General features: G+C 35.8%; 2 protein-coding genes across 2 annotated transcripts; one reads left to right on the top strand and one right to left on the bottom strand.

The window, feature by feature from the left end:
- Window positions 1–1,749: 1,749 nt before the first annotated feature.
- On the bottom strand, window positions 1,750–6,170 carry LOC143019776 (venom protein 302-like). The gene is made up of 3 exons (XM_076175762.1): window positions 5,934–6,170; window positions 2,640–2,757; window positions 1,750–2,146 (listed from the first exon to the last, which is right to left on the bottom strand). The coding sequence occupies exons 1-3, from the start codon at window positions 6,002–6,004 to the stop codon at window positions 1,961–1,963; spliced, it is 375 nt and encodes a 124-aa protein (XP_076031877.1). The 5' UTR covers window positions 6,005–6,170; the 3' UTR covers window positions 1,750–1,960.
- A 6,309-nt stretch (window positions 6,171–12,479) lies between these two features.
- Window positions 12,480–13,783, top strand: LOC143018553 (uncharacterized). The gene is made up of 2 exons (XM_076174017.1): window positions 12,480–12,720; window positions 13,509–13,783. The coding sequence occupies exons 1-2, from the start codon at window positions 12,480–12,482 to the stop codon at window positions 13,781–13,783; spliced, it is 516 nt and encodes a 171-aa protein (XP_076030132.1).

The following is a 13,783-nucleotide window of genomic DNA, read 5'->3' as shown; positions in this document are numbered from 1 at the left end:
TTTTTATGTAATGATGATAATAGTAATAATGATATTACTACTACTACTACTACTACTACTACTACTACTGATAATAATAATGATAATAATAATAATAATAGTAATAATAATAGTGATAATAATAATAATAATGATAATGATAATGATAATGATAATGATAATGATAATAATAATAATAATAGTAATAATAGTAATAATAGTAATAATAGTAATAATAGTAATAATAATAATGATAATGATAATGATAATGATAATGATAATGATAATGATAATGATAATGATAATGATAATGATTGATAATGATAATGATAATGATAATGATAATAATAATAATAATAATGACAATGACAATGACAATGACAATGATAATAATAATAATAATAATAATAATAATAATAATAATAATAATAATAATAATAATAATAATAATAATAATAATAATAATAATAATAATAATAATAATAATAATAATAATAATAATAATAATAATAATAATAATAATAATAATAATAATAATAATAATAATAATAATAATAATGATAATAATAATAATAATAATCAACGGTTTATTGGATATAGCAGCATTTCTGCTGAAAATATACATCCTACAAGATTATAACAATAAAAAACTATGACAGTGAAAAGATGTTACAAGCATTCAAAAAGCTAGACAAAAACAGCAGGCTTAGTAGGTGTGTAGTACAACAATGTTAATTCAAGTTGTTGATTATGTATGTATGTATGTATGTATGTATGCAATACTGAAAAGAATACTCCATACACCATCTTTTGGCAAACCTCTTACCCTGTACCAACACCATGTGGTATCCATTCAGAATTAATTAATATAATTTTGCATGAGTTCCTCAAGTTAAATAAATCCCGTGTGATGTAGTAGCTAGGGTACACGACTCTCACTCGCGATGCCCGGCACAGGAAGGTTTTTAAGAACGATCAGAGTTAGGCCGATTAGAAGAGCACATGCATCACATGACATGTAACAGGGATGCAACTGGAGGACTAAATTTACCTTCGAATGGATTGTGCAACAAAGAATATACGAGTATAGTATTTTTTTCTACATACATTGAAGAAACATCACATTAAAATTTCATTTTTTCTACATACAGTGAAGAAATGTCACATTAAAATTTCATTTTTTTCCTTTGGACCCAAATTGTATATATATCTATATACTAAGGTCACCTTCCCCTTTATAAGAGAGGTAGCCAGTCAATGTACGTACCCACTCCCATCCATCACCCATTGCTTCATTCTTACTTTAGCTCCTCGTGGATGAAAGGCCATCCCTGCCTCCTGCTCACTGCCCGTGTAAAAAGCAATGCAGCAAGACACAGCACATTCCCATCAAGGACGTTTTATTTGCACAGCAACCTTCCCTCTTCGTCCCTTTAAGTGAAAAATAGAGAAAACGGGGGAAATCTCGTCTGGCTAGGACAAAACATCATCCGTACACAACCATTCTCCACTCCCACATTTCCCCTGTCTTCTCCTTTCCCTATCCAACAGAAAGAAGTCAGGTAATAGTTGTATAGTGTTGATATGATTGCCGTAATGATTTATTGAACGTAAGTTCAGAAGATGGTATCTCCAACACTTTGCGAATCCAGGCTCAGGTCTCTTAGTGGCTTATGATAAGACAGGGATTTGACAGACAATGCAGAAAAAATACTAAGATGACAACTTGAATATCTCACAACCACTACGTGGCCAAAAAAAAAAAAAGAATTATATGCTAATTTATAATTTTATTGATTAATCAACTTGCAACAACATGGTGTCTTTGCAGAAATTAATTTCATAATAACAAAATAAATGGCCTGATAGAAGCGAGCGATCAAGAATTCATTGGTGCCTCATTGTTCCTCCGGTTCTCTCTTCCTCTGGTCGAGCTCGAGTCGAAAAGTTTCCACGATGTACTCTTCAGATAACTTCTTCCTCATTCGTAATCATCTTCGATGCGGGCCTGGGTGACGTTACTACGCTTATTTTTCTTGCGCAATTTACATACCTTTGCAATATTTATTTCACACTTGCCTACTTCGCCCTGTTTAGCTTTGCATTTGAGTCCCTGGCCACAGCGTCCATGATTACCATCCGGTCCTCCACACGCCTCACCTAAGTTCTATTTGGAGAGAAACCATCACGTGTCACTGTCTAAAAACACAAAAGGAACTTGACATATATTCCTACAGATATTAGAGACTGCTATCAACCCTTTCATTGTTTTCTGTAACATTTTGCAGCACTTATGGTGTACCTACTTTTTATATACACTGTAGTAAGTCCTACACTATCAAATCATGAAAAGCTGGCCAGGTAAATCGATAGTGCTTTCATTAACACTTACCAGTGGTGTTAAGAGCATCCCCCTACAGTTTTTGTTATCTGTCAATTGTATATTTGTGCATATAGATGAAAAGTTCTAATACGAATTTAATGACAGACCACCCCATCATTAATATATATTCTACTGATGAAGACAGGGAAAGGTAGGGAAAGCGTGGGACAGAAAAAAAAAGTGGGTAGGAGGGAGGAATGAGAGAATACAAAGGGAATGATATATAAAAATGTATGTGGCAAAAACAGTATGTGTTATCTGCTTTTGAGACACTTACCTTCCAGCATACAGTGCAACAAAAACAGGGTGGATCTAGACCATGTCCTACGAGGCATAAGCTCGTGTTCACGTACATACATCTGACGGTTTCACACGAACATCTCAAGGCGTTGACTCTGCAAAGGAGAACCATTAGTCTGAGGTCTGATGGCACTAAGATACCGCCTAAACATGCGACTGGGTAAAGGGGAAGACCTTACAAGAAATGGACGAGAGGCTTATCCGACAAGGGGGAGGAGGTTACGCAAAAAGGGGAGAAGATCACGCGAAAGGGGAGGAACTTACACGAAAGTGGGAGGAGCTTAAGTGAAACGGGAGGAGTATATGCAAAAGGGGAAGAGCTTACAGGAAAGTGGGAGGAGCTTACGTGAAAGGGGAGGAGTGTATGCAAAATGGGAGGAGCTTACACAAAAGGTGAAAGAACTTACTGTCTTTAGGTAGCCCATAAACACTATCGTTACCGAAGGGGCGAAATAGAGGTGAATAAAATAGCATGGTGGCACCCCGAGTATAAAAATATGTCATGCAGAACGGAAGGCTTTAATTCATTGCAAATGCCTTACTCTTGAATGCTTTTACTTTGCACAGAACTCCTGCCCCGTTCTATTAATTTTGTAATCAGTAAATTCACGTCTTAAAACTGATTCAAACACACACACACACACACCCATGAATGTATATATATGTATATATATATATATATATATATATGTATATATATGTATATATGTATATATACATATGTATATTTATATACATATATATATATATATATGTATATATATATATATATATATATGTATATATACATATGTATATATATATATATATATATACATATATATATATATATATATATGTATATTACTCAGAAGATAGGGGATGGAGAAGGGTTGTGTATGGATGATGCTGTGATGCATGAGGGGGTATGGGTGGGGGATGGGGGGTGAGGTAGTATGTATGAGAAATAAATTGACGCAGCCCGAAGGGATTTCTCCCCGACTTCTCCTTTTCTGCATGAGGGGACGGAGAGGGGGGGGTCGCCGAATCTATGAAGTGGCCTTGCTGTGGATGTGCTGTGTCTTGCGACACTGCTTCTGACCCAGGGCAGTGGACTGGATGCAGGGATGACCCGTCATCCAGGAGGTGCCAAGATAAGAGGGAGGGAGGACGGTGGAGGGGAGTGGAATATGTAGGGAATGGAATGGGTGGGAGTGGTTTCTATGCATTTTTCTTTTTGGCTACCCCCCGTGTAGGGGGAAAAAGCCTTTGGTATATGCATGTATGTATATATACATACATATACATGTATATGTATATATATATATATATATATATATATATATATATGTATATATACATATGTGTGTGTGTGTGTGTGTGTGTGTGTGTGTGTGTGTGTGTGTGTGTGTGTGTGTGTGTGTGTGTGTGTGTGTGTGTGTGTGTGTGTGTGTGTGTGTGTGTGTGTGTGTGTGTGTGTGTGTGTGTGTGTGTGTGAGTGTGTGTGTGTGAGTGTGTGTGTGTGTGTGTGTGTGTGTGTGTGTGTGTGTGTGTGTGTGTGTGTGTGTGTGTGTGTGTGTGTGTGTGTGTGTGTGTGTGTGTGTCTGTGTGTGTGTGTGTGTGTGTGTGTGTGTGTATTTGTAAGCTAATCGGTCTATAGTTACTAAGGTCCTTATGGTCTCCTTTTTTATAAAGCAAAATTACTCTTGCATTGCACCACGATTCAGGAACGCTTTCTTGACGTAAGCACTGGGTGTACAACTGAGCTATCTTAATATGAACTTCTTTCAACAGATCTATCGATATACCATCTTCCCCTGGTGCTTTTCCTCGTTTCATATTTTTAGAGCAAATTCTACTTCTTTCTCTGTAATCTCTGGTACACTACTAACGTCTACAGATGAATTTACTGACTCAACTACGATCTTCGTGAAGTAAAGCTCTTGGTAAAATTCCTGTACTCTTTTTTGCCATTCTGTCTCTGCGGTTAATGATTTCTCCATTTCTATCTGTCATTTGCTGTCTTCCTAAAGCATGTCTGCGCTCAGTCCTTTTAATACTTTTACCTTTCCGAATAGTTTCCTCTATTTCATCCATGTTTTCCCTTCTTTTCTCTGATCTCTGCCTTTTGCTGATAAGCTTATTTAGTTCTGCTCTTTCTATTTCGTCTCTCTTGCTTTTAATCTGCGTTGTCCTCCTTCTTTTAATGAGGTCATTTGTAGCTTTGGAATATTTGTTTTCTGTAATACTTTTTGTACTTCCTACTTTCTCTGCCGATTCCCCAAAGATATTCTTAGCCTCGACTGTGTCCTCGTTAGTTCTTAGAGTTTCGAATCTATTTTTAATTTCTAATTGAAATTCCTTCTTATTATCCTTAGCCTTTGCTTGGCTGATTTTCTTTTTTAAAACTGGTTTATTTCTCTCGGCTCCAAAATTGAATTTAGCTGTGCAACCTACCATTCTATGATCACTACCTATGTTGACTTTATTTATGATCGTAACACTGCTATCGCTCATGCTCTCATCTCCTAATATGAAGTCACCGTCTCTACTCTGTGAAATTGGTGCATAAACCTGAACTATTTTTAGAGTGTACGTTTTACATAGCCTAATCACAATCCAAGCTACCCTGTCTGATAAACTATTGAACTTGGCTACGTTACCAGCAACTTCTCGGTTGATCAAGAACCCTACTCCATTAGATATTTCTTTGTCCTCACTTCTACAGTATAGTAGTGTATATATATATATATATATATACACATATACATATATACATATATACATATATATATATACATATACATATATATACATATATACATATATATATATACATATATACATATGTACATATATACATATATACATATATATATATATATATATATATATATATATGTATATATATATAAAGATACTTCACCGGCATATCGTAATCAGGGGACTGACTAAACAAAACAAAACAAAACAAAAAACGTAAAATTAGAATACTAGTGATAAGTCTTTTATGTTACGGTGAAAGTCGAGGAATACATGGAATTATTTGAGTAACTGAAATGCACTAATTTTTCCTGACATACTAAATTTTCTTTTAGTTTCTAAGCAAGGGGAGGATTCTTTGGTTACGTAAGGTCTCTCTTGGCTAAATAAAATCGCATAGTAAAATTGTCTGGATGTAATCTATAGATAGCATTTCTACAACAATAAAAAAAATCCTGTGGACTCTTTGCGTTACTCTCCGGCATGCACCCAAGAGCGCCTTTGTCACCTAGGCCTTCTTCCGTCTTACCTGTGCTCTCGTGATAGAAGGACAAGAGCTACCACGAGACAGAGACCAATAAAGACGCGTGGTTGGTTCATGATGGCGACAACGGCAAAAGGCGTCGTTGTTGGCTGCGGCGGCGACGGGCTTAGGACGAGGGTCGCACTTCGTGTCTGCGTCCTCCACCGACAGAAAATCGTAGACAACTGTTCCTCCGAGAGGTGCTATTCCTCTGAATATAGACACTTATTTTCTATGACTGAGAGCTGTTTAGTCATGCCTTCACAAGTGTGTACATTACTGCAATACCAGAGTCATCATTCATAATTATCGTTCCACATGTATAATATATGTTTAACGAAGCAAGAATTAAGCTACTTGACTATTCAAGCTCCTGTGACTCACGATTTCCCCCCAAACTTCCGCTGCTTCAAGCCTTTCATATATGATCCCATTTTCACTGTTGGCTGCAGTCTTTTGAGGTTAAACTCTTAACGAATGGAATAGACTTAGTAGCCATGTACTGTAGTGAGCGCTGAAACTATTAGTTGTTTAAAGAGACGGTTAGATAACTTTATGGATGGGGATGACAGATGGTGATGGATATGGAGCTGCCTAGTGGCCTTATGGCCTCTTGCAGTCTCCTTCATTCTTATATTCTTATGTAAAGTTCTTTCTGAGGGCCCGGGACGACCTGAATGAAGTTTTGTGCCCTTCTTGCCCTCTCTGATGAATTGTACGAAGACAATTAACTGTAGATAGGGGTATTGACAAATTTTAAGATATTTTGCGTCGACTAAATCCACTTTCATGTTGACCCTCAATACGACCTCGATGAAATTCAGATAGGTCTACTGCTCCTTTGGTTCGTGGGATGGTTGATTAATCTTGTATGTAATCTGAAACATAAATCTAGGTAAATATAACATATTAGGTAAATTTGAATAACATTATGCATTAAGTAAGAGCAGAAATGCATTTTCATGATATCTATTCAATTTTGTCGGGATCTGTGTATATATATGTATGTATACATATGTGTATATATATATATATACAGTATATATATATATATATATATATATATATATATATATATATACATGTATGTATACATATATACAATATTTGTATATATATACATATATATATATATGTGTATATATATATATATATATATATATTCATATACGTATGTACATACATATATATATCACGTAGAACCACTATTGGAGTAGAAAATACTGGAAACGGGGAATCTATATATTTCGATTGCAAATTGCATTCCTCATCAGTAGATACAATTAAGAGAGAGCGTGCTGCTTAACCCCTTACTTTTGTTAAGGGTGCTACTTAAGCAGCACGCTCTCTCTTAATTGTATCTACTGAAGAGGATTGCAGTTTGCAATCGAAATATATAGATTCCCCGTTTCCAGTCTTATCTACTCCAACAGTGGTTTCTAGGGTGATTGGCATATGTCACCTGTAATATATATATATATATATATATATATATATATATATATATATATATATATATATATATATATACATATATATATATATATATATATATATATATATACATATATATATATGTATATATATAATAAACCTTTCATTTTGTGAATCAAGTGTTTTTGTGATTTATTCACACATATGTATATATATATATATATATATATATATATATATATATACATATATATATATATATATATATATATATATATATATAGTGATGACGTCACGGCAACGGAGACAACTAATTGGCCGAGAATATTCATATGTTTCAGTTATATCTTGATAATGTCTTGTTTAAGACGAAACGTTGATATCAAATCACGAAGAAAAATCTGAAAAAACTACAACAATGCTGTCTGTTTTTAACTCCACGTGTAAGTATGTATATATATATATATATATATATATATATATATATATATATATATATATATATATATACAGTATATATATATATATATATATATATATATATATATATATACATATATATATGTATGACGTACCCGTGTTCTTATTAGCATATATATGTATATATATTTACATATCTACATATATATATATTGATATGTTTATATATATGTATATGTATACATATATATATATACATATGTGTATATATACTCTTTATATATATACATATATATTTATATATATATATGTCTATATATATATATACACATATGTATATATATACATATATATATATATACATGTATACTATATATATATATATATACATATATATATATATTTATATGTATATATATATATATATATTTACAGATATACATATATATATATATACATATATATATATATGTATATATATATACATATATATATGTATATGTATATATATACATATATATATATATATATACATATATATATATATATACTGGGAAGGATCTGATTTTTAAATACAAAAACAAAATGTAAGATGTTCGACCAGAATATTTTCTTTCAATCCTTCAAACTTGTATATTTGTTCTGGTTGCCACCAGGCGTTTTTATTCAGTCGAAGGAATAATGGTTGGTAAGAAATGGGAAGGAAAGGTAGGGAGGTAGAAGAGAAGCATATGATCCAAGTAAGTGCCTTTCTTTTATTATCTTTAAACTAGATGTAAGTCACAAACACTTCATTATGCTTTACGAAGAATAAAGGTAATATGATATAAAGCTACACACTAAGTCTGATTTATTTACAATTTTGGCTATGATGAACTTACAGTTGAGATATAAATTCACCCTTTCATATTGCTCAAAGTGCTCAATAAATTGGTTTAGTAGGTGTGTGCGTACATGCATGTGTGTGTAGGACCGTTCCTTACTAAGGCATCATTATGACATGTCACTGATGGCCTTAAAATATACATACATACATATACCAAAGGCTTTTCCCCCCTTACACGGGAGGTAACCAAAAAGAAAAAGGCATAGAAACCACTCTCATCCATTCCATTTCCTACATACTCCACTCCCCTCCACCCTCTTCCCTCTCACTCCTCTTGGCACCTCCTGGATGACGGGACATCCCTGCATCTCGTCCACTGCCCTGGGTCAAAAGCAATGTCGCAAGACACAGCACATCCACAGCAAGGCCGCTCCATTAATTCGGCGACCCCCCCTCTCCCGTCCCCTCATCAGAAAAGGAGAAGATGGGGAGAAATCCCTTCGGGATGCGTCAATTTATTTCTCATACATATTCCCTCACCACCCATCCCCCACTCCCTCATGCATACACAACCATTCTTCATTCACCCCTATCTTCTGTTCTCTCCCGTCCTTCCTCAACAGACATTCCTCTCTTTCGTAATGCCCTTTTTACCCCATCCATCCATCTCATCCTAGGACGCCCCCTCATATGACCGGTCACCCCACCGCCCGCCTTGTTCATGCCGATAGGGGAGGGACAGCAGTCCGCATTTCTTAAGCAGCAGTGTGTTCTGGAGTGCATTGGGTAGCATAAGTGCGAGAATTGCATCCGGTGGGATTGTACACCGATCCCAGTCTATGCCATTGTAAACTTCAACACCTGTGAACAATGCGACCGGAAGCACCCAAACAACGACGGTGGCCGTGTTTTTGCGCTAGTGTATAACCTACTTAATTGAGAAAAACAAGAATAATTAAATCAAGGTTGCAGAAAAAACTGAGGTGAAATCAAAGAACCAGATAAAATAGCATATTCTACGTCACAATTTGTTTTCCTTAGATTATGTATAAGTTCCCTGCTCAATTTTGAGCGTTCGTGTGTTTACTATGGCTGACCCAGGGGGAAGTGACGACACACCCTGTAGTTCTTGTAAGAAGACGGGCGGAGCTAGTAACAAATGGATTGGTTGTATAAACTCTCCGAGGTGGGCTTACCTAAAATGCGCTTCTCTACAGGCGGTTAAAGAGGAACATATTGAGGAGATAAATTGAATATGTAATTACTGTGTAAGTCAATTAAAGGCTGACAAAAAATACAGGCTGAGTTGCAAAATGTTAAGAAGGAATTAAAGGACATGAGGGAAATAATAGAGAAAAATTTGGGTGCATTGAAGGGTGAAATCACAGATGAAATACTAGTAGTGAAGCACGAGCTTGAAGGTATTAAGAGTGGTGATGAGGCAGTGGAGGCGTCGAATGCCTGCATGGTAGCAGCAGCTGCAGTTGGCTCAGCGGAGGGTGATGACAACAACTCTCCATGGACCACTGTAGTAAAAAGGAAGGCCAAGAAGAAAAATCTACTTGTAGTCAAGGCGAAGGATGATAAGGAAAAGGCGGTAGATAACAAAAAGGAGGTTTCAAATTCACTTGAGGGTGTTCAGATCATGGATTCTAGATTTACAAAGGAAGGTAATATTGTGCTTAACTTTGAAGATGAGACAGCAAAGAATGTGGCAGCTACCAAGTTAGAGGCTATGAACGCAGTCTCTGCTAAATCTGTTAGAATATTCAAACCTAAAATAACACTATGTAATGTGTACAGGGAAGAGGATGGAGCCAATCTGATTGCTACTATGGTAAGAGAGAATAAACACCTGCAGGCAATTGATGGTGTTGAGGACAAAATTGAACTGTTATTTTAGAAACCAGCGCATGACAACACTATTAATTATATACTAAAGTGTGAACCTGACGTGCGTGAGTGCCTGCACAGGCACCATGACAAGATAAAGTTGGAGTGGGGGGTGTTTACAGTCAGGGACAGATATCATGCAAATATATGTTACAATTGTCAGAGGTTTGGTCATACTGAGGACAAATGTGCAGCAAAGGCAAATCAAAACCCGCCTAGCTGTTTCAGATGTGCAGGACCCCACATTGGGAAAAACTGCACAGAGACGACTCGGAAATGCATAAATTGTGAAAGGTTTGGAAAGACTGAAACTGATTATGGGGTGAATGACTACTGTAGTCCTATGTATGAGAATGAAGTAAGGAGAGCACTGACCATGGGTACAAATAACAAAGTGAAAATCAAAGTAGGTCTATTGAATGTACAATCAGTAAAAAATAAAACATTTGAAATAAAGGATTTGATGAGTGAAGAAGGCTTTGATATTTTAGCATTGACAGAGACTTGGTTAAGTGAATATGACTCTGCAGTTATAAAAGAAATCACGCCGTGTTCTCACACCTTCTTACATGCACCGAGAATGGGGAAACAAGGAGGTGGGGTTGGACTATTTCTTACTAATTCATTTATCAAAATTAAGTTATATCCTACCAAGAAAACAAACAGTTATGAACTACTCTTAGAGTTGGATGTGAAATCATGAATAGAAAATGCATGTTCGTAGTGGTGTACAGACCTCCAAATTTGGGTATTAATGATTTTTTGGAGGAGTTTGGTGCGTATCTGGAAACATTAGACATGGTGACCATGAACACTTTCATTTGTGGAGACTTTAACATGTAGATGGATGATATGAATGAGAGAGGAGTGATAGACTTTATTGATTTAATGGACTCATTTAACTTAACAAACAAGGTAAACAAATCAACTTCAGTCAGTGGCCACATGTTGGATTTGGTGTTTTGTGAGAAGGACAGAGACTTAATTCATGAACTCGACGTTGAAGAGGTATGTCGTTTATCATCTGTACATAGATTAATTACTTTTGCTATCCCCTTTAATACGGTGACGAGACAAACGAAGAAAATTAAAATCAGACTAAAAAAAGACTTGATGCCCGATCATTTTGGGACCTCAGTGACCCAAATACTATCAGATAAAAAACATAACCAATGTGAACATGAGATGGATAAGGAAATTATGGACTGTGTTACATGTTCTTTCGAACTTTACAATAGAAGTGTGAGTGAGGAGTACGATAAGGTGTGCCCTATTATTGAAAAATAAATTAAACCTAGAGACAATGCACATTGGTATAACGGTGAAATTTCTCGAGCCAAAAAAGACAAAATTAAAAAGGAAAGACTGTGGCGTAGACATAAGAGTGAACAGACTAGAAATGACTATAGAATTGCAAGAAACCATGAGAGAAGGCTGATCATAGAAAGGAAACGTAACTTTTATAGGTCAAAGACTACTGAAGTAAGAAATGACATTCATAAGTTATATACAATATTAGATAATCTCACTGGTACAAAAGAGAAAGTCAAATTACCAGAGGGTTATACAGACAGTGCCCTTGCAGATAAATTCGTAGAATTCTTTGACAATAAGGTGAAAAATATAGTGGCGATTTCCAGGATGATACAAATGAGTCACTACCCATGACTAGAGACATAAATGAACCAAGACTGCTATCTTTCAGACCAGTAAATCTGGGTGTGGTGAATTCCATAATGCGTAGAGCGCGGTCGACATATTGTAGCAATGATCCCATCCCGATAAGTGACACCGAGTGTGTTGAGAATTTTGAAGACTTTGTAAGGGTTATCAAAGATTCAGTTAATCTTAGCATTGAAAAAAATACTTTTCCATTCTCTGAGAAAAGAGCGATTGTTAAGCCGATAGTGAAGGGTAGTCTTAATAGCCAATCCTTAAATTCCTACCGGCCCGTCTCAAATCTGACATTCCTGTAAAAAATGATTGAAAATGTTATCCTCGAACAACTGAACACTCACCTTGAATTAATACATGCTCTTCCTGAAAGTCAATCCGCCTATCGTAATCTGCATTCTACGGAAACAGAGCTGTGTTCGGTAGTAAATGATATGCGAATGTTAATGGATGAAGGAAAATGTGGTGTATTGATTCTACTTGGTCTTAGAGCTGCTTTTGATACAGTGGTGCATTCTATATTATTGCAAGACTGTAGGAACATAGGTATAGAAGGGATGGCACTGAGGTACCTCGAAAGTTTCCTTGAGAACAAAACGTATCAAATACAAGTTGGTGAATCGCTTTCAAGCCCAAAGGAGCTAGTGAGAGGAGTTATGCAGAGAAGTGTCCTCGGTCCAGTTTTGTTTTGCACATATACTAGAGGGCTCTCTGATCTACTGAATAGACACGGGGTCAGTTTTAAACTATTTGCGGATGACACACAATTCTATATGGCAGTGAACAATGTACATAATATAGAGACAGTGGTGAATGACTTAATGTATGACATTAGAAACTGGATGAAACTCAAACAACTAAAACTTAATGAAAACAAGACAGAGTGCCTGATAATTGGGAAAGAGATTGATTTGGTATTGCTAAACATTCCAAGGTTGCACATAAATGGTGTCTCGATGACTGTGGGAGTGATCATAGACAGAAATGTAAATCTCGCGAGTCAGGTGCATATGTGGTTAGAGTGGCTAGTTATCATCTGAGAAACAAAACCTTTGTAAGGAAATATCTTGATAAAGAAACTGTTAAAATGCTTGTTCATAACTACGTGATAAGTAGGCTTGACTATTGCAACTCGCTATATTATGGATTGCCTAACTACTTATTGAGGAAACTACAATTAGTTATGAACAGAGCTGTGAGGATGATAGTGGGTTTAAAGAGGCGTGAGAGAATAATTCCCGTAATGATAAGCTTACACAGGTTGCCTATTAAGGCGAGGATCATTTATAAAACATGCACGCTAGTATATCAAGCGATTCAATTTGGAAAACCAGTCTACCTCAAAGAATTGCTTAGTGACTTCAGTGCAGCTTTCGACTTGACGTTAAGGTATAATGTTCAATTAGACAGGTTAAATAAGCCAAGATTCAACATCGAAATGGGTCGTAAAGCCTTCGTGAACAGTGCTCCAATGTTATATAATAAGCTACCCGAATGCGTAAGGATATCTGAGAACTACATAATCTTCAAGAAGAAACTAAAGGCATATTTGTTCACTAAGTGCTATAACACAGGCAGCATGTCAATGAGGGCGGATTTAGGTTACTAG

Source organism: Oratosquilla oratoria, chromosome 3, assembly GCF_046742065.1.
Source record: "Oratosquilla oratoria isolate Oo_2021 chromosome 3, ASM4674206v1, whole genome shotgun sequence".
In the NCBI taxonomy this organism is placed as follows: domain Eukaryota; kingdom Metazoa; phylum Arthropoda; class Malacostraca; order Stomatopoda; family Squillidae; genus Oratosquilla; species Oratosquilla oratoria.
The sequence above is the reverse complement of the archived record's forward strand: the minus strand, read 5'-3'. Positions and strand labels throughout refer to the sequence as shown.